This window comes from Lineus longissimus, chromosome 7 (genome assembly GCF_910592395.1).
Source record: "Lineus longissimus chromosome 7, tnLinLong1.2, whole genome shotgun sequence".
In the NCBI taxonomy this organism is placed as follows: Eukaryota; Metazoa; Nemertea; class Pilidiophora; order Heteronemertea; family Lineidae; genus Lineus; species Lineus longissimus.
This window is the reverse complement of record NC_088314.1, coordinates 13,579,842-13,598,137: the sequence shown is the minus strand read 5'-3', so window position 1 is coordinate 13,598,137 and position 18,296 is coordinate 13,579,842. Positions and strand designations below refer to the sequence as shown.

At 43.0% G+C, this 18,296-nt stretch overlaps 2 protein-coding genes across 2 annotated transcripts; both read left to right on the top strand.

The window, feature by feature from the left end:
* The first annotated feature begins 2,240 nt into the window (after window positions 1-2,240).
* Window positions 2,241-3,731, top strand: LOC135491110 (uncharacterized). The gene has a single exon (XM_064776772.1). It carries the CDS (start codon window positions 2,241-2,243, stop codon window positions 3,729-3,731), a length of 1,491 nt encoding a protein of 496 aa, XP_064632842.1.
* Window positions 3,732-5,652: 1,921 nt separating this feature from the next.
* LOC135491543 (uncharacterized) lies at window positions 5,653-16,897 on the top strand. The gene is made up of 4 exons (XM_064777514.1): window positions 5,653-5,665; window positions 13,645-14,125; window positions 14,870-15,034; window positions 16,192-16,897. The coding sequence occupies exons 2-4, from the start codon at window positions 13,699-13,701 to the stop codon at window positions 16,413-16,415; spliced, it is 816 nt and encodes a 271-aa protein (XP_064633584.1). The 5' UTR covers window positions 5,653-5,665; window positions 13,645-13,698; the 3' UTR covers window positions 16,416-16,897.
* Window positions 16,898-18,296: the final 1,399 nt, after the last annotated feature.

Genomic DNA, 18,296 nt, shown 5'->3' with positions numbered 1-18,296 from the left:
TATTGGGCATCGTATTTATGTCTTCCAGACGGCAGCCTCAATTGACTTAGTCGGCCTACAATCTAGAGTGCAGTCATTGCAAGCAGACCATTTGGCCTCATCATATCAGAAAAGGAAGTCAGCAATTGAAGTCGATCTGGAGAAGTTCTTATCGTGCCTGGGAAGGTCGCTGACCTCGTGTCTGCCAGGTGACATTTGTTTATATCTAGCCTGGAAGGATAATCAGGGGAAAACCCCAGTACACGTCTCTCTGTGTCCATGCATTGCAGATAGAAACCCAGTTTGTTCTTGCCCAAGGCGGCTAGCGTTTGGGACGGTGGCGGGAAAGGTTTCCCACCTGAAGCTTTTATTTCGTAAGAGGGGCGTTAAGGAAGCGTGGGACAAATGTAGGGGTGTGGGTAATCCGGTGGACTCTGAGGAAGTGACTATTTACTTGGAGCAGATTCGAAAAGAACAGAGTAAAGCTAGAACAGCTCCCAAGCAAGCGATCCCGTTATTTGCAAATAAGTTGAGATTGATCGCGATGTACATCGATAGGCAGTTGTCCATAACAAGTCGGGCTATTTCTTTGTTTATTCTGGCACGCGATCAGGCCTTGTTAAAGTTTATGTTTTTTGGTGGGGACAGGGCGCATGACGCTGGGATCATGCTGACACAGGAGATTCGGCAGCTGCCAGACGGAGAGGGGCTGATGATAAAGCACACTTGGGGGAAAACTTTTCGTGTAGATCGGCCGAATGTCTTCTCTCTTTTCAAATTTCACGATGAAATGATTTGCCCGGTTAGAGGTGTAGAAAGGTACATGAAGGTGGCCAGGTCCATGGGTCTGGATTTGTCCTGTGGTTATCTTTTTCGCCCTATTGCCACGGACGGGTCGGTTGATAACATTCCGTTTTCTTACTCTGCAACATACGATCGGTTGAAGCATTACCTGAGTGTTTTAGAAATATATGAAGGAGAGACACCACATAGTATTCGGGCGGGTTGCGCTATTTCGCTTTATAGGTCTATGCCCGCAGAGCAGGGTGGAAAAGCAGTCGTAGGCACACACGTGGGCTGGTTCTCAGATCACTCTGTTAAACATTACACTAGGAGTAGTCAGCTAGACCAAGCCACGGCTTTGGTCCACAATATGGCGAGGGGCGAGGCTAGAATGGCGGGTGATGGATATGTGGAGCTCTCCACTTTGAAAAAAGCGTTTTAATGGGTGAAGCCTCGGGGTAATGGGGCTGCAGCAACGGTGACATGTGGCCGGGTCACTGTCAGGTCAGTGGACTAGGTGTTCTGAGCCGGTATTTCTGTAAAAGTATTGGAAAATAAATTTCTATGTGTATTCTTTAATTTTGAGTTTCTTGGTTATCTGTAGTGAGATTGAGCATGACGTCTTGCATTCATTTGACTTGAAAGGATTGGGTTGGTAAGCCCAGTTTTGACCCGCAGTTTTGGATATATCTAGTCCTTCCTGCAGGGTCCGGATCAGGTATGGGGTTGAAATAGGCCTTGCGAGGATAGTGATATCTGGTAGGGCTGGCAGGAACGGACGGATATATGGTCAAGAGCAAGCGGGGCAATACTGGGCTTACCATTGAGGAATTGGAGAGTGTTGAGGTTTGGTGGAAATTTAGATCTCCATGCCAGGGTTGCATGGAGGGGGTTGTGGAAGCGAGGAATATTCTTCCTTTCTCAACCCTTAAACCAAGCATGAAGGAAGCGCCCTTAAAATAACATCGACTTAGGATACGTTTTGATCCTAAGTGGATGACCTAGATGGCGCGAACTGAATGCAATCAACTCAGTCTTTTGCAAGGATGTTAGATGCAAGGAGGAGGGACAGAAGTCCTGGAGAAGACCAGCGCCCTCCAACGAGGAGGAGTGGAACAGGCTGTATGAAGCCCGGGGAGGTGTGCATGTGTAACACTCACACTGACAGTGGGTCAAGGAATATAGTGGAAGTTCCACATACTGGAACTGGAATCGGAATGTTTCCCCCACCCACCCTCCCTTGGTTTCCGTAGGGGCGTTCGTTCATGCTTTAGGAATATTCTCCTTTCTCAACCCTTAAACCAAGCATGAAGGAAGCGCCCTTAAAATAACATCGACTTAGGATACGTTTTGCGCAGCTTAGAAACCTCATTAAAGAAGAGACCGCACATTGCTGAGCAGTATCAAGGTGCATTAAGGGAAAACATTCGAAAAGGCTACATCACAGAGGTGCCACGAGATGAAACCTACAAACCAGGATGGTATCTGCCCCACTTCGGTGTAGTAAGGAGGACCGTGCCACTACAAAAGTTAGTGTAGTGTACGACGGCGCCGCCAATTACCAAAATAAAAGCCTCAATGTTGAAATGCTTACAGGTCCTAAGCTTCAGCAGGACATCGTGGATATCTTGGTTATGTTTCGGAGGGGAGCATTCGCCATCGTAGGAGACATCAGGGAGATGTTCAGTCAAATAGTGCTCAGGGAGGAGGATCGTCGATTTCATAGGATATTGTGGCGGGACTTAGATGCAGATTCACCTATTAAAGTGTATGAAGCCTCGAGATTGCCATTTGGGGACCGAGCATCGCCCTTCTTGGCCCAGTTCACCATTCGAACTAATGCTGAGCGGAATCAGGATGCCTATCCATTGGCTGCTGAGTCCTGCCTGCAGTTCATTTACATAGACGACGTAATGAGGTCCTTGGACACAGTCCCACAGATCATACAACTCTGTCGTGAGTTAACTGCGATGCTGCACGAGGCAGAATGGGACATTCGAAAATTCATTAGCAATAGCGTAGAAGCACTCCAGGACATACCACCTGAAGACAGGGCACCAAACATCGTAAATCTTGAAGAATCTGAGCTTCCTAGTGTTAAGGCCCTTGGAATTAAATGGGATGCAGGGAAAGATGTGTTTGGATATTCTTATACCCTACCGGAATTAGAAGTAGTCTCCAAGCGCACCCTGTTAAGTCTCATGGCAAGGTTGTTCGACCCCTTGCAGCTACTCGCACCGTTTGTCATCAGGGCCAAGATCCTTCTTCAACATGCCTGGATTGAGGGACTAGGCTGGGATGAGGAGTTTCCTGAAGCTCTGGACAAACAGGTGCGAGTCTGGGCTGAAGAGCTACCACTTGTTGTCAGGTATGAACTACCTAGGTGTCTAAAGTCAACAGAGAGCACACCGGAAAGGATGGAAATCCATACTTTCGCAGACGCCTCAAGTCTGGCCTACGCGGCAGCCATCTATTTAAGATGTCTGTATTCAGATGTATCAGTCACAGTCAGGATTGCCTTGGCAGCCGCAAAGGCCCGTGTAGCCCCACTGAAAGCAATTAGCATACCGAGGTTGGAGCTCATACTCAGGCTGGCGGTGAAAACTCAGAAATTACTTGGAGTGACAACCCTGCATTTTTGGACCGACAGCATGGATGTTGTACACTGGATCCATGGACAGTCTAGGCGATATAAACCATTTGTGTCACATAGAGTCGCTGAGATTCCGGAAAAATCAAGTCCACAACAGTGGAGACACGTGCCGGGTGAACAGAATCCTGCGGATCTGGGGACTAGAGGATCCAGCTTGGAGAATCTCATCGAAGAGAGTTTCTGGACAGAAGGACCTGCTTTCCTGCAATTGGAGGAAAATCGATGGCCGGCTGAAAGGAGACTAGACCCTGATAGTGATGGGCTGTCAGACCTGGCACAAGAAGAAGTGTCGAAGTCAAATCACCACCTGATGTAAGCTGATCGCATAGCACAACATCAAAGGAAGAGGAGTCTCGGGCAATGAGGGCTGCAGACGGCAACGATAGTCCTGCATTGCTTGACCATATCACCTACTCGGGTTTGACCAGACTGACGCGGGTCACTGCCTGGGTGTTCAGGTTTATTCGGGTTATGAAAGCAACAGGCATGGAGCGTGAGAACATTCAGCAGCCCGAATTAGGAGCCTCTGAGATTGAAGCGGCAGAGAAGTACTGGATTAAGTTGGAGCTGCAAGATAAGCTGGGACATATCATCAAGGGTCTCCAGACCAAAGAAGTGTGTCCACCTGTACCTTTGAAAGCACTTGCCCAGTTCTTTAATGCTGAAGGATTCCTACGCGTTGGAGGAAGACTCCAAAATTCAGATCTGCCTGTCGACGCTCGTCATCAGTACTTGCTTTACAACACCAGTCACCTTGCCATCTTGATAATCAGGCGAGCACACAGTCGTCAGAGGCACACCCGTGGAGTTAATGGAACACTGGCAGATATTCGACTGAGATATTGGATTCTCCATGGACGAGAGGAGATCAAGAGGGTGGAGCGTGAGTGCGTCATTTGTATAGCAAGTCGCAGGTACCCACTCAAGCAGATCATGGCTCCGTTGCCGGCTTATAGGATAACTGTACCTATCAGAGCCTTTGCCAGGTCAGGAGTAGACTATGGAGGGCCGTTTCTAGTGAAATTGACAAGGAACACGCAAGCAAAAAGATGGCTGTGTTTGTTCACATGTTTAACTTCCAGAGCAGTGCACCTGGAGGTAGCCTACGGGTTAGACACCCCAAGCTTTCTCAACGCCTTTTCAAGGATGGTGGCCAGGAGGGGCAAGCCCGAATTGATGGTATCAGACAATGAAACCAACTTCGTTGGGGCGGAAAAAGAACTGCGGCAGTTAGTTGAGAGTTTCGACAAGCAGAAAATTGTCGCCAACGCTATGGCAAGCCGTTTGCTTCAAAAAGTCGAAATTATTTTTTTCAAGTCGAGATTTTTTTTTTCAAGTCAAGAAAAAATATTTCAAGTCAAGAAAAAAAATTTGAAACTAAATTTTTTTTTCAAGTCGAGATATTTATTTTTCTTCTCATTTAACTTATTGAAGTTGAATCAATTAATAAAAATTTCACTGCGAGTGTTTGTAAAATATAATAATGATACATAATAAATACCGAAATAGTGTCGAAAGTAAAAATTTCATTACTCGAGTAAAAATTTCATACTCGAGAAAATAATCAGTCGAGCGCTACAAAAATAAAGTCGAACATTATGACGTCATCAGTTTTTGTGTACATTGCGTGCGCCGCCTAGCAGGACCGCCGGTATTAAAAAAATGGCGGAGAACATGGATAAGTCGGACCTGGAAAATTTTGTAAACACGGTCGTTACCCGCTTAATAGAATCACCAGATTTGCCACGTGTGCTCCAGGCACAAACACCACCGTGTTCGACAGCCACGACGTCTGTTGTTAGTAATAGTACTGTAAATGGTGAATTGCAGCGATTATTCGGGCGCGGATATGCCCCGCATTTGTATGCACAGCCACAAGTACTACAAGCACATCATGACATGCATAATACTATTAATACATTTGAAGGGGTGCATGCAAAAACAGCCCAAGTCAGAGACTTGGGCTGTTTTTGCATGGTAGCATTGCTGTAACCCTCATACCGTCCCCTATCCACCAATAATAACGTTTGCCTACAGGTGCTGCCCTCTTCTGCCAAAAAATGAAGGCAAAGATGGTGATCTGGTGTAAAAATGACCTACGTCTGACTTAGGTTGTATTTGCTCTAACATCTTCTGACTTAGGCTCTTTTTGCATGCAGCTCTCCACAAAAGGAGGTGAAAAATACCTGTTTACTTCAATCATTGTTTTTTGTCAATCAATGTTTTTGGAGGTTTTTAGTTATTCTTTTGGTGAGTATTGAAATAGCAACTGCTTAGATAAATGGTTATTATACAGAGATTCTAAAGGAATGAGAAATTTGACAGATTTTAACGTTAGTGCTTTAAAATGCGTGATCTTGTTGCACCTGACTTAGGTTGTTTTTGCATGCAGCAGAATGATTCAGAATGTGTGTACTAATGCATTACATGCCTAGTAAGTGCACAAAGGAGTGGGTATTCGAAAACCCTGGATCAACAAACACTGGACTGGACTGGACTGGACTGGATTCAACGTCACTGCTCACCATCGCCTGCATCAACATGGCGACAACAATGTATTGAGAAACGACGGGGAAATGGGACATGGTATCAGTCTGATAAACTTATAGTGGCCAATTCCATCTTCGCCGTGGCTATGCCATGTGCTCGAGTTATTATAAGCTCGGAGGTAAACCTCCATGTTATAAGGGAGTGTGCTGATTGGTTTGCACGTGCTACCCCATGTGCGATCCGTCTATGCTACACTGTGCATGATATGTGCATGCTATGTACATGAGTGTAGGCGATACACTTCGATGAATTATCGATATTATCAGGCCGGTCCGGTGGCACACATCTGCCAATTTCATCATGTTAATGGCGTGTCAAGACCCACAAATCACTCAGATGTCTAGAGCAGGCACTTGTACATATTTCTGTTTACATAATACATAACCATACCTATTCTGTCGTCGCCAATTATCGTAAAATCTACGATAAAACCCGGACGACTTTTCGGGTGACGCCATGTTCATGATGTTGATGATGGAAATAGGCGGGAAGAGATTCGGCAGGGTTGTGGGAATTGTATAACTTTTAGAAAAATCCAGGTGGTGGAGGGCGCTGAGTCATAGTCCAGTCCAGTCCAGTCCAGTCCAGTGTTTGTTGATCCAGGGTTTTCGAATACCCCAAAGGAGTGGTCCTGGCAGTGATAACATAGGCCTAAGGCCCAATCTTGCTCGCTAGCTGGTCGCTAACAACGTAGGCGTACACGTAGGCCTTTAATGTGGCAACATGCCTGCACAAAAAAATCAATCAAACACCCCAGTTCATCGCCATCGCCATCGGCAAACTTTGTATTGTGCGAAAGCACATTTCTTCACAATATGCCTACATTACAGTAGACCTAGGTCTATGATGACGTCATGGGTTTAATCTATAAGGCGCGCAATTCAAATAACCTGTGGATTACGCCTATACACTTGGGCTTGAAGCTGCATAAACTACATAATCAAACAAGTTAAGAGTCTGTACCTTTTTGGCGTACCCGGCCGAAAAAAAATCAAGAAATTTTTTTGTCTGGTTTTGGAAATTTGATGACTTTAAAGGGTAATTTAAGTCATTTAGAAGCAGAATTGGTCATTGTAAGGTGCAAAAACTCATCAGAGAGGTTATTTTCACTTAAAAAAAAAATTTTTTTTTTGGTTCCCCAAGGAGGGCACGCCCCCCCCCCCCCTCCCTCGCCAAGGTAGTGCGATGATGTATCATCTGTCGTATGTATTTTAGTATTGCACGTTTTGAAACCACTGGTCATGCTGGTGGTCCTGACCTAAAACTTAGTACATTATGTAGGCCTACCCTTGGGCTCTGGGACGACTCACACCAAATTTCAGTCCCAGATGATTCTTTGTTTGGCCACCAGGGGGCATTTTACGAAAACACAAAATGTGATCAAACTCCATAGCAAATGGTCCGACCCTAATAAGAAATTTATGGTATGTATATATAGTAGGGTTACAAGACATATTAGACAGGTTTTTTGTTTAGCGTAAATTTCAAGGTCACAGAGGTCAAAGTTCATGACATCACTGTTGTGCCACATTTGGTAACTATTTGAGCTAGAATGTTCTAATTTGGTAAAAACATGTATGAAGATACCCTCTGTCATGTGGCCGCCTATTTTAGCTAGAATATTCTAACCAAGTATGAACATATCACTGACATCAGTTTGGATGTTTGGATGTTCTGTTGGAGACCCTTGTAACGCTCCAACTCTATAATAGTGCCAACTCTGATGGACATGATTCCAACTTAAATATGCCAACTCCAATGGAGATAGATAAGTATTCAGCCGCAAGATGTCTCTACCGGGTGAACGGTTTGTTCCAACTCTAATATGCCAACTATACGAGAGTTTGCAATCAGTCTGAATGATTTAAAAACGCCTAAGTAAAGCAGGATGATCGTTCGTCTTCTTATCCGCAAGGACGCAAAGATCTCCCATGGTCCATTCAGCTGACTTCCTGAACATCCTGAAGATATTGGGCACAAAAAGAGCAACAATTTGATTGTAGCCATTGGTATTTTGGTGTTTAATGAATGCGGGTTGTAAAATGACGACACAGGCATTTGACATGCCTCTACGTCGGCTGTGTGATTTTCATGTTGATTTTTCATGTTGATTTTTTCAGTGTAGAAAAAGTACATGGTGTCCTCCAAAGATTGTTTGACCGCCCTGCATCAGGACTTGTCCCTGCTTATTCATGTCTATTGACATTTGCTCATCATCTTTAGACATAGGTTATTGTGACAGATATTAGTAAGGATAAAACAATCGTAGATGAAGGATATCTCAGTTGACAATTGGCATTGAGATCCAAAGATCTTAGGTCCAGCTACCCGTGACTAGTCAGATGATCGAGTCGTGGGGACACCCATCACCACTAATATTACCAAATGAGGCAGGTTTTGCATTTCTAAACCTTTTAGACAAAAAGAGGCCTAACTTTGGACAGAAATAAGTAATTAAGGTCTAATTGCACTTTAATTTGGCAAGCTAGCTTGTGAAAAAGACACGACATCCTTTTGTGTCTCAAGGAGTTGGCTAACAAATTAGACCCTTATTAGTCTTTTTCGAACAAAGCTAGTGCCTAAAGTGTCTAGAAATGCAAAATTCGCCTCTTTTGGTGCTTTGACTGACGTAAAATGAATCTGTACAAATACATTAAAAAGCAAGAAAACCAAGTATAAAAACATTAAGATCAAGATCACTTACTATGTATTTTCTAATAGATACAGATAGTACAATTACTGACTACGATATATTTTTCTCAGAAAAATATCTGGAAGATAGCCTTTGAACGAAATTAAAGGTTCTCATCCAAATTATCATAAAGTGTATAATCATGGTTCATGTCATATTCAAGTATATGTTTAGTTGACTATTTACTAAACAAAACTAGACCTTTGTTCACGGTAAAGTAAAGTGAAGCTACACATGTTACGGTTGTTATTAACTATATCAGATAGGAGCACTTCCACTCATCAAATTCTCTAGCTGATGTTGAGTTCATTAGGAAAAAAAATCACCGTCTTCCGGAAAAGCTGTTGAAGGTCGAAATTTGGCAAGCCAAATTTTAAGAAGCTTGTCTTTGAAGCGTTTTCGAGAATCCTCTGCTGTCATTTTCCCCTGGAATGCGTCAAAATCGTCCATCAGTTCTTCATTCAAAACGTAATGCCCATTCACCTTTTCCAGTGTGATTCCTCTCGTCTGTGCATCTCTGGCCCACAGCACGCTCGCATTCGTTATGCCAAAGAGCCAGTGATTTTCTGGGACAGCATCCCATTCCGTTAAATTTTCACCCCTTTCCGCTCTTACAGCCTGTCTTATTTCATCATCATCCAAAGGCCATTCAGCATCCAGAGGTAAAGTATCTGATGGGTCATCGGGTCCTTCATGGGGTTTTCCCATCGACACTGTTTGGGACTGCAAGTCTACGGAACCACGCACATCATCTGAGGTATTCTCGGTACTCTCAAGAACACTTTCGTTTGTAAATGCATCATTTGGGTCCAAGTGTGCAGCACCGATACTGGGACTGTCTGCCTGATGCTGGGCTTCTTCAAGGCTCGTGCAGTTCAAAGGGGTGTCCTAGTAGGAGTCTTGGGCACTGAGTGGTTTCAGCAGAAGGGTGGATGGTAACAGGACGATCAGATACGCTCGAAATTACCACAATTTGCATTTTCAACATCTCTGAAGCAGCACGCAGAACTAAGTGGTCTCCCCATGTACCTTGGCAGCTCATTCGACTCAGGTACTCCTCCCAACTGTTGTCACCACTCACAAACGAGAATAATTCGGTGCCATCTGACATCCTTGGGTTGCGTCGTAAAAACTCTACGATGTTTAGTCTTAGCGTTCTCGGGTTAAAATCGTTTATGCCGACGCGTTCCAACTGGTCGACGAGAGTTGCGAACATGCGGTTCCCATCGCCTTCAATTTTTCGTCTAACCTGGAGACCATGGTTGGTGATGGTTGCGAAGAATCGCTCTTGCATGCTATTTCTTGACTGGTGTTCCAATCTTGAGCATTCAATTGCTTGGTTGAGTTCAATGAATTCCAACATTGCCTCCACAGATGAGAAAGACGCTGTATTCGTTAAATACTCCTCGAATAGATATTCCTCTGTTGTCTTTGCAGTTCTCGGTCGGCGTTTCGCTTCTTCTTTACGCGTCATAGACGTGATATCGCTCACCGAAAACCATCCTTCATTTTCGGCATCATCTAAGATGTATTTTACCCTGTAACAGTACTTTTGTTTCCGAGCCTTTGTAACGACCCCCTCGACTGCCTTTGGTGCCTTCACCTTCTTTCCACTTTTCCGCTGTTCTGTACCTTGAATCCGCACCAACACTTTATCCCCAACTGCGTATACACTTGGAGGTGATTTGCCTAGCTTTTTGTTAAGCATCTTCTGTGCGTATTTCTTCGAAGTCTTTCTGACCTCTTCTCTAATTTCATCGGCAGCTGCTTTGAAAGCTTGAACATCATCCAGGGTTGCACTGTTCTCTTTTGTATCCACCTGAAAAAGACGTAGAAACATTGAGAGTATGAGGCAAACAACGGGAGAGATTTTACTTTCCATGTGGGTCATTCCATGCCAAAACAACACCCCCCCCCCCCTTCCAATTTGGCTCATCTTCAGCACACATAGGGCACATCGAAGAAAATATCACATGAGGACGAGGAATATTCGAACCTACCACCTTCGTTTTTTTCGGAGCATTAAGTCGTGATTTCTCGCTCAGGTGTTCAACTATCTTGGAAGCTCAACACAGAAATTTAAGCCAGAATCTCTTTACTGATTTGTCACATGAAAAAGGAGCAAGCAAAAATAAACCCGCTGGACGAAGGATGACTGCATCCCGCATCTAGGAATTATCTATAAAGGATAATCACCCCATTTATTTTTCGTCCTCCTCCTCATGTTCGTCTTCGTCCTCGGTTGTTGTTCCATCGTCTTTCTTTTTCTTTTCTTTACTGCCAGGCAACCAAGGCACTCGGGCGAAGAACGACTCAAAAGGACAATATTTATCTGAAAAAAGGTACACATGAAAAGTCGTCGGGCAATTTTCCATTGCTTTGTGGAACATGTACCTGACTTCTGTCTTCCCCAAAATATTTTCTGTCCCTCTGATCACAGACGAAAACTTTCATGTCCTACTAGGAATTCCTAGGGGTATTAATTCAGAGGGGGGTATCAGGAGGGGGCAAAATTTGATGGCGATCTCCTGGAGATCTCCAAGTACTGTAGTCTCCTCGGATCATAAAAACCTTTAGGTGTGTACTTACTCTTAAAAGCTTCGTGCGGAGAGTTGTTATACAGTCTTGCGTAGGACGGCAATCCTTCAACCCAATAATGAGCCTTGCCCGTTTGCACAAATTGTGAAATGTCAAACGCGAGTTTCTCTTTTCACGTTCTTTGTACCCTTTCAACCTGAAAACAAAGAACAGGATTATTATTGTCCGTTAAGATTTATTCACAAGCACGAATTTCATATCTGCGAGACCTATAATTTCATGGAGGAGTTCATGGGTTGCAGTAACAACAGGCGATAAATGTAAAGTGACGATTTGGATATAAATTTATTCACTGACAGTCGGACCTACCAGTGGAACTACATATGTCTCCAAGACCCGGAGTTAAATTCATTTTCCCGGGGGGGGGGTCCTTGCTCAGATTCATTGAAACAAATTCTAATCTGTCCTACTGAACTTGCATTTTTTAAACATTTAAGCGCATTGAAACTAACCTTTCCTTGGGTCTGGGGATGATACGGCCGACCCTTGATGATTTTTACGTTTAACCTCTCTGCTGGTCTGCTAACCATCTTCTTGGGTTCTCCGCCGTTATCGCAATGGATTATTTTGGGTCAGCCGTGTTCAATCTTTTCAGCCACCCTAGGCGACCCTTTGTCGCAAAGTGGCCTCAGCCAAAGATATCTTGAGAAGATGTCGAGCACTGAAAGAACGTAACAGTACTTCATGTCCTCTATTTCTACGGGCATGTTTGAGAAGTTCACAAGGTCCATTTGGATCCGGGCCATCACTGATTTTGCCAGAACAGGCCGAAGCTTTGTTGGAAAAGAGAGGTTTTCGGCTCTGACTCTCTTTCATTTTTGCAAGATATCGACGCACAAGCTTTTCTCCCATCGCACAGTATTGCCTGGATATAACGGCGGATAGTTTCTTGGCAGCGAGTCCTTTATATTTGCCAAAGAAATACCTGACTATAGGCTCAATTTCTGATATCCTCGGAAATATCCTATGTCCACCGACTTCCACAATTCTTTCCTCGTCGTTCCCATTTAGCGGATTGGTTTTTCTCATGATTCGGTACCTGCCAGAAATCTTCTTCTGGTCTGCTTTCATTTCCGCAGGCGTTGAAAGTTCGCGCCATCGTACGTCTCCCGACAGAAAACGATACAACTCCTTATAAACGTCATCATCGATCGGGTAAACCGACGATTTTTTTCAGGTGAATTTCAGCCCTCCCCCTTCCAGGCCGAGTTCTTTGATAGAATTTTTGAAAATACATGTAGGCCTATGTACCCTTTCCCGTGACAAGTGTTTGAAGATGTCTATCTTTTTTTCCAGGAGGCCGAACGTCCATTTATTAACATCAACCTCTAGCAGTAGTCCTAGGCCGGGGCTTGGACTGCTCCAACACTGCCTATCCAGCCTAGCATGAGATAGAGCATTTACCTTCGGCCCTATCTGCTATGAAAAAGCGTGTATTTTGTGCCACCTTGCACGAGCACAGACCCAAGCATATCAATGTGGCCATTGAGGGTATCATCAGCAACTCAGTTGTGTACGAACTTCTTAGAACAGACGCATGAGATTAATCAGTGAACCAATGCATGTACGTACCGTATCGGAACCGGCCAACCCCAATTCACAATGACAAAAGATAACCGAAGAAAGTATAAGGAATGATCGCAATATCTTGACTCGCACGTGTATCGAAACTGTATACACAGTTCCGCTTTCAAAGTTGGCATATTAGAGTTGGAACAAACCGTTCACCGGGTAGAGACATCTTGCGGCTGAGTACTTATCTATCGCCATCAGAGCTGGCATATTGAAGTTGGAATCATGTCCATCAGAGTTGGCACTATTATAGAGTTGGAGCGTAACAACCCTCTTCCCTGTAACTGATTTTGGTGCAATCAGCCATATGGCTGGTCCTGTTATGTGCAGTTTGTCTTGTGTTATGTTGGAACTTCACCTGCATTAAATACCAGTCACTATTTGCATAAAATTATAATTTCACCAAGGTGAGCACATGGTCTAATGCCAATTTGAAGAATAAGTGATGCAAATTGCGGATTTTTAAACATTTTAGTTTGTTTGCAGATGTAGGCCGATGGTCACAACTGCATGAAGAAAAACACCACAGTGCTGCAGCATGGTGGTTTACAGAAATGCACGCACCCACAAATGACCATCACAGAACCTCCAGAAAATGACTACCATACTATTAGTATTTGAGTGCCCAAATGACCCAAGTCTTCAAGAGATTTTATTTACTATTTTCTGAACAAGAGTATGAGGTCGCCCAGACTAGGTGACTTCAACATTTACAAACAGGGTACACTAAACACTTGATTATTGTACCATCTGTGTAAACATACCAACTACTTTTTTTGTGATTTAATAATTTTTTCATCATCCTTTTATTTTTCAGTGTGAAAGAGCTAATTTCGAACCACAGGGCCACAGTAGTTTTACACTCAGGTGGATGAGGCGAAAAGATTTTGATCCGGCAAACAGATTGCTGGTCAGATTCCACGGGGAGGCTGGAATTGATGAAGGGGGGGTTGCAAAGGAGTTTTTGCAACTACTGCTGCCAGCCATTATAAATGCTGGAATTTTGATTGGTGAGCAGGGGAAACTGACTGTGTCTAGCAGTACGCTCATGCTGCAAGAGCGGCTGTACTTTTATGCAGGCCAGTTGGAGAAAAGTGACTCCGCACTATTGACGGATAATCTAACAGAGATTGCGGGTACTATTGGATTTACTAACGTTTTGAAACTGGAAACAAAATCGAACTTCCTTCGCACAGCTGCCCTCCATTATACTGTCATTAGAAATCGGGCTCAGTTAGAGCAATTCCTCGACGGAATGAAAGTTCTGGGGCTGAATAGGATTTTCGAACAGTGTCCAGGTACAAATTTTAACTTATCTATCTTATTTAACTTTCACCTATCTAATGCTCACTTGATCTTCCTGGTGATGTGGTGTTTTTTTACTTATCTCCCCGCTTTCCGAAAAAGCGGGGAGATATTGTATTACCATCCACCGTCTGTCTGTCTGCTGTTTGTCCGTCCGTCCAAAAGTGACATCTCCTAGACCGTTTAACATAGGAACTTGAAACTTTGGTATGTATTAGGCACTCATCCAGGGATGTGCACAACACCCATAAATTTCGTTCCATCTACGTTTCTTGCCACCAGGGGGCATTGTGTGAAAACACAAAAAGTGCGATAAGTCCTTAACTAACGATCCGATTTCAATGAAATTTTTATGGTAGGTACTTCTAGCTGCAATTATATTTTGATATCCTGCCGCATGTAGGCTGTTGTATATGGGCCAATTGCACAAAATATATACCTTTCGAACAATGTGTGTCGGCGCATTTTCTTTTGAATTAGATTACCTCCAATAACTATTCACCCTAGGGAGTGGTTTGATTAAAACGACGCAAGTCTTTTTCTAACTTTGGAGCCCAATGTATGTCCATGACTAATCAATGCAACCTTCCATGTCCATTTTTAAAAATCCATGTTGGGGAGGGAGCCAAATCCATTTGCTACCAGGGGAACATTTTGAGTATTAAATGGACATTGTAGTCAAAAGGTTGTCATTTTCGGACTATGTGTCTATTTAGTATTGTCTTCTTCTTTTCCAGGCACAGCAAAACAGATCTTCTGTGGAGGAAACAAATGTGCCACAGCAGATGACGTATATAATCTGTTCACCATTGAATATAGTGAGGAGGGCTGTAACAACCGAAAATTAGAAGACGATGTGATGATGTCCTTCCTGTTCTTCCTTGCTGACTGCAAGAGTGGCAGTAAGTGTTACGTAGTGGTATTTGTGGGTACTATTACCGGGGTACCTACTATACCGGTACAGGGTTTCCGCCAGAAATTCCTGTAAGGCTCTAAAATAATCATTATGTTACTGAAGGCCTTAAACTTACATGTAAAGTTATATAATTTTCAAAATTATTAAAAAAAATCACTTCTCTGGGATCTTGAGGGTATGAAAAAAGACCCTCAACATTTTTCAGGGTATGCAATTCATACCCTCTGGCAGAGACCCTGCGGTATATTGAACCGTTTTGATATGTAAGTCAATGAATGTCAAAGTTGTATTTAAATATCATCAGGTGGAGTTCACTCAGTAATTGTTGATAGTAGCCACTGGTTAAAAAATTATCTGAGAGACTGAATTAATATTCTAATCAGTACTACAATTGTGTCATCTGGATTGAGTTGGTTGCGAAGAGGACCCACTCAACTTAGTGGTTGCCTTCCACCTAAAGTCACGCTAAAACTGAAAAAGAAAAGCAATACTAGAATGATAAAAAAACAGTAATAAAACATCAAATTCATTGTTGTTTGCAGTTGTTAGGGCAGCAACTGTATGACAGAATAGCCAGGTTCCTCATGTGACCAACTTTTCGTGGTCACGACACATAGAACAAAACTTTTCACTGTCAATTTCACGTTAAGTCGTTTGCAATGCATCATTTCATTCATTGAGTGATAGGGAGGCTGGTGGTGATCTGTGACATCCCAAGTGGTGATGTGTGCCCTTTGTGCAGGTGGGTTATCTGTGGAGCAACATTATTATGGGGATGGAGGACAGTCTGAATCTGGTTAAAAGGGCACTTCTATTCTAGAAAAATTGGTCAAAACACATGGAATGAGATGATTCAATGGGGGACACTGAACTGACAGCAAAAACCAATGGAAATACCATAAACTTTCACAAATGACTGTGGAGCATTGAAAACTCCTGTGAACATGAACCATTGGGGATTGTTCCCTGTACCATGTTATTTCTACATTCTAGCTGCTTCGTTTGACTCGTGCACTCCTGGTTCCCATTTCCATTCATCGAATTTCAGGGGTATTTGACCGTGTCCCTGGTTTTGGAAACACTGATGTTTTTGACATACATGTATCAGCAATCTGAATGCATTATTTTTTAAAACTTTTTCAGACCTAGCCTGCAGTCTTGAAGACTTCCTCCAGTTCCTTAGTGGACTCCGATCGATACCACCGGGTGGGTTCGACATTCCACCAAGAATCACATTCACCAACGATAAGAGGCTTCCATCAGTATCAACATGCGCTTTAGAGCTCAAACTGTGCCGATGTGAAGCTGACTTCTCAGAGAGAATGGTTCTTGGGGTTCTGGGTGCCCCAGATTTTGGATTGGCATAGTTTGGTTGTTAGCTCACCTGTGAACTGATACAATACTGCAGTGTTCGTCGTCTGTCATTGTCTCCATTTTGTTACAGCTGGGAATATCGAATTGAAATTTTTACATATGTACCACTAGGTGACCTCGGTGACCACATTTCGATCAGATTCAATTCATGGCCTTTTAAATGATTTTCCCAGAAATGCAGTATACTAGTATTCAAAAGGACATATTGTTGTGCATCATGATATTTAGCATCGATACATTTTACCAATATTTGTTTTTGTTGATTTATAAAATGTCCAAAAATCAAGTTGAAACCTTGTGATGCTCAACCCATTTGTGCCAAAGGATTTTGCCAGTATACTTTTACTGATGAGATGCCACTCCGCACCCTTTGATCATCTGACCCACGGCCTAGATCTGTGCAATAAGGTTGTGAGCTTAATTCAATAAACTTTAATTATACCAAAACAGTTCGAAAAAATAATACTTATTTGGAAGACTGTACATCTAGTTTTACCTACTTTTTCCAGCCTTTTTTCCCTATAATGCTTTCAGCATGAATTGAAGGTTTGGAGTATATACTAGAACAAAAATGGTGATAACACCCATCATATGCCCATAGAAATGCATGAAATTTTACCAATTCTTTTGATTTCAGTGATTTTTGTCGTAATATAAAAAAAGTAAACAACCAATTCCATTTAACAACTGAAGATTTTGAGGTCCTCGTGGACGGCAAGCAGAGGAGTCCTTGACACAGGTGCGTCATGTTGGTTGATCTCTTCATTTTGCCATCCAAAAGGGCGGCGGGTGATGTCCATTGTGACGTCGGCTGCACAAGCCCTATATTTGCATTGGCAATGAATGGCATTAAGCACAGGGGTAGTTACTTTTCAAAGCAACTACTAGGGCTATTGAACTGATTTGGTATACACTGTAGTTTGATTACTGGTTTGGCCACTTTTGATTACAATTTGTGCTGTAAAGTTCTTATATCTTATGAATATGAGAATGGGTACCCACTACCATAAAATACAAAAATTTCGGTGTTCAAGCAACGTTAGTCTTTTGTTTGTTCCCCCACTGGTCCTGGGTCCTTGGCCCAACGGACACCAAACTTGGCGCATTTGTGTAGGTTGGCCCTTGACTTGCCCTTAAGGGGTCTTGTTCAGCAAAGATCAAGGTGATTGGGTTTTTGAAAAAATGGTCCCACTTTAACAAAGAATTGCTGTTGCATTGTCAAATTTGCCAAAGGTCCAACCCAGTTGACCAAGCCCACCATTGACCAAGACAATTCAAATTCAACGTCCATCATCAATATTACTCTGCCAACGAGTAAAAATGCCTAGTTCTACTAAGTCCTATTATGCTTAAAACAAGGAGTTGGTCAAAATTTTGCAGTTATCTACCTTGGTACCTTCTACCTTCAACCTGACTTTTCCTTCCACTTAGGCCTGGACAGAGCCACTGGATAATTCAACTAAGTCCTATTAATTATACCAAAACTAACTGCTAGGAGTCCAACACACTAGGTGTAATGATGGTATTACGGTACCTGTGTACCCTCTTAATTACTACCATAATTTCGGTCCAATAGGGCACTAGGTGGCCATCTTTAAAATTTTAATTCTCGTGAAAATGTCAGCTGAGCACCTTGGGCCTCTTGTTGTATTACTGTTGTGTAAAATCTGTACCAAAGGTTATTATTTTTTTCAAGAAATTTAAGGTTCAGTGAATGATGTCACGAGAGGTATTTAGGCCTTCACCCATGGCAACATTTTGTGAAAACACATGAAACATCTTGTGTTTATGGTGCTGTCCTTATAGAGGATGAATACATGTTGTCAGTGTTTGAATTTCTAAATTTCTATTTTTGTATTATTACAGTAATTTGG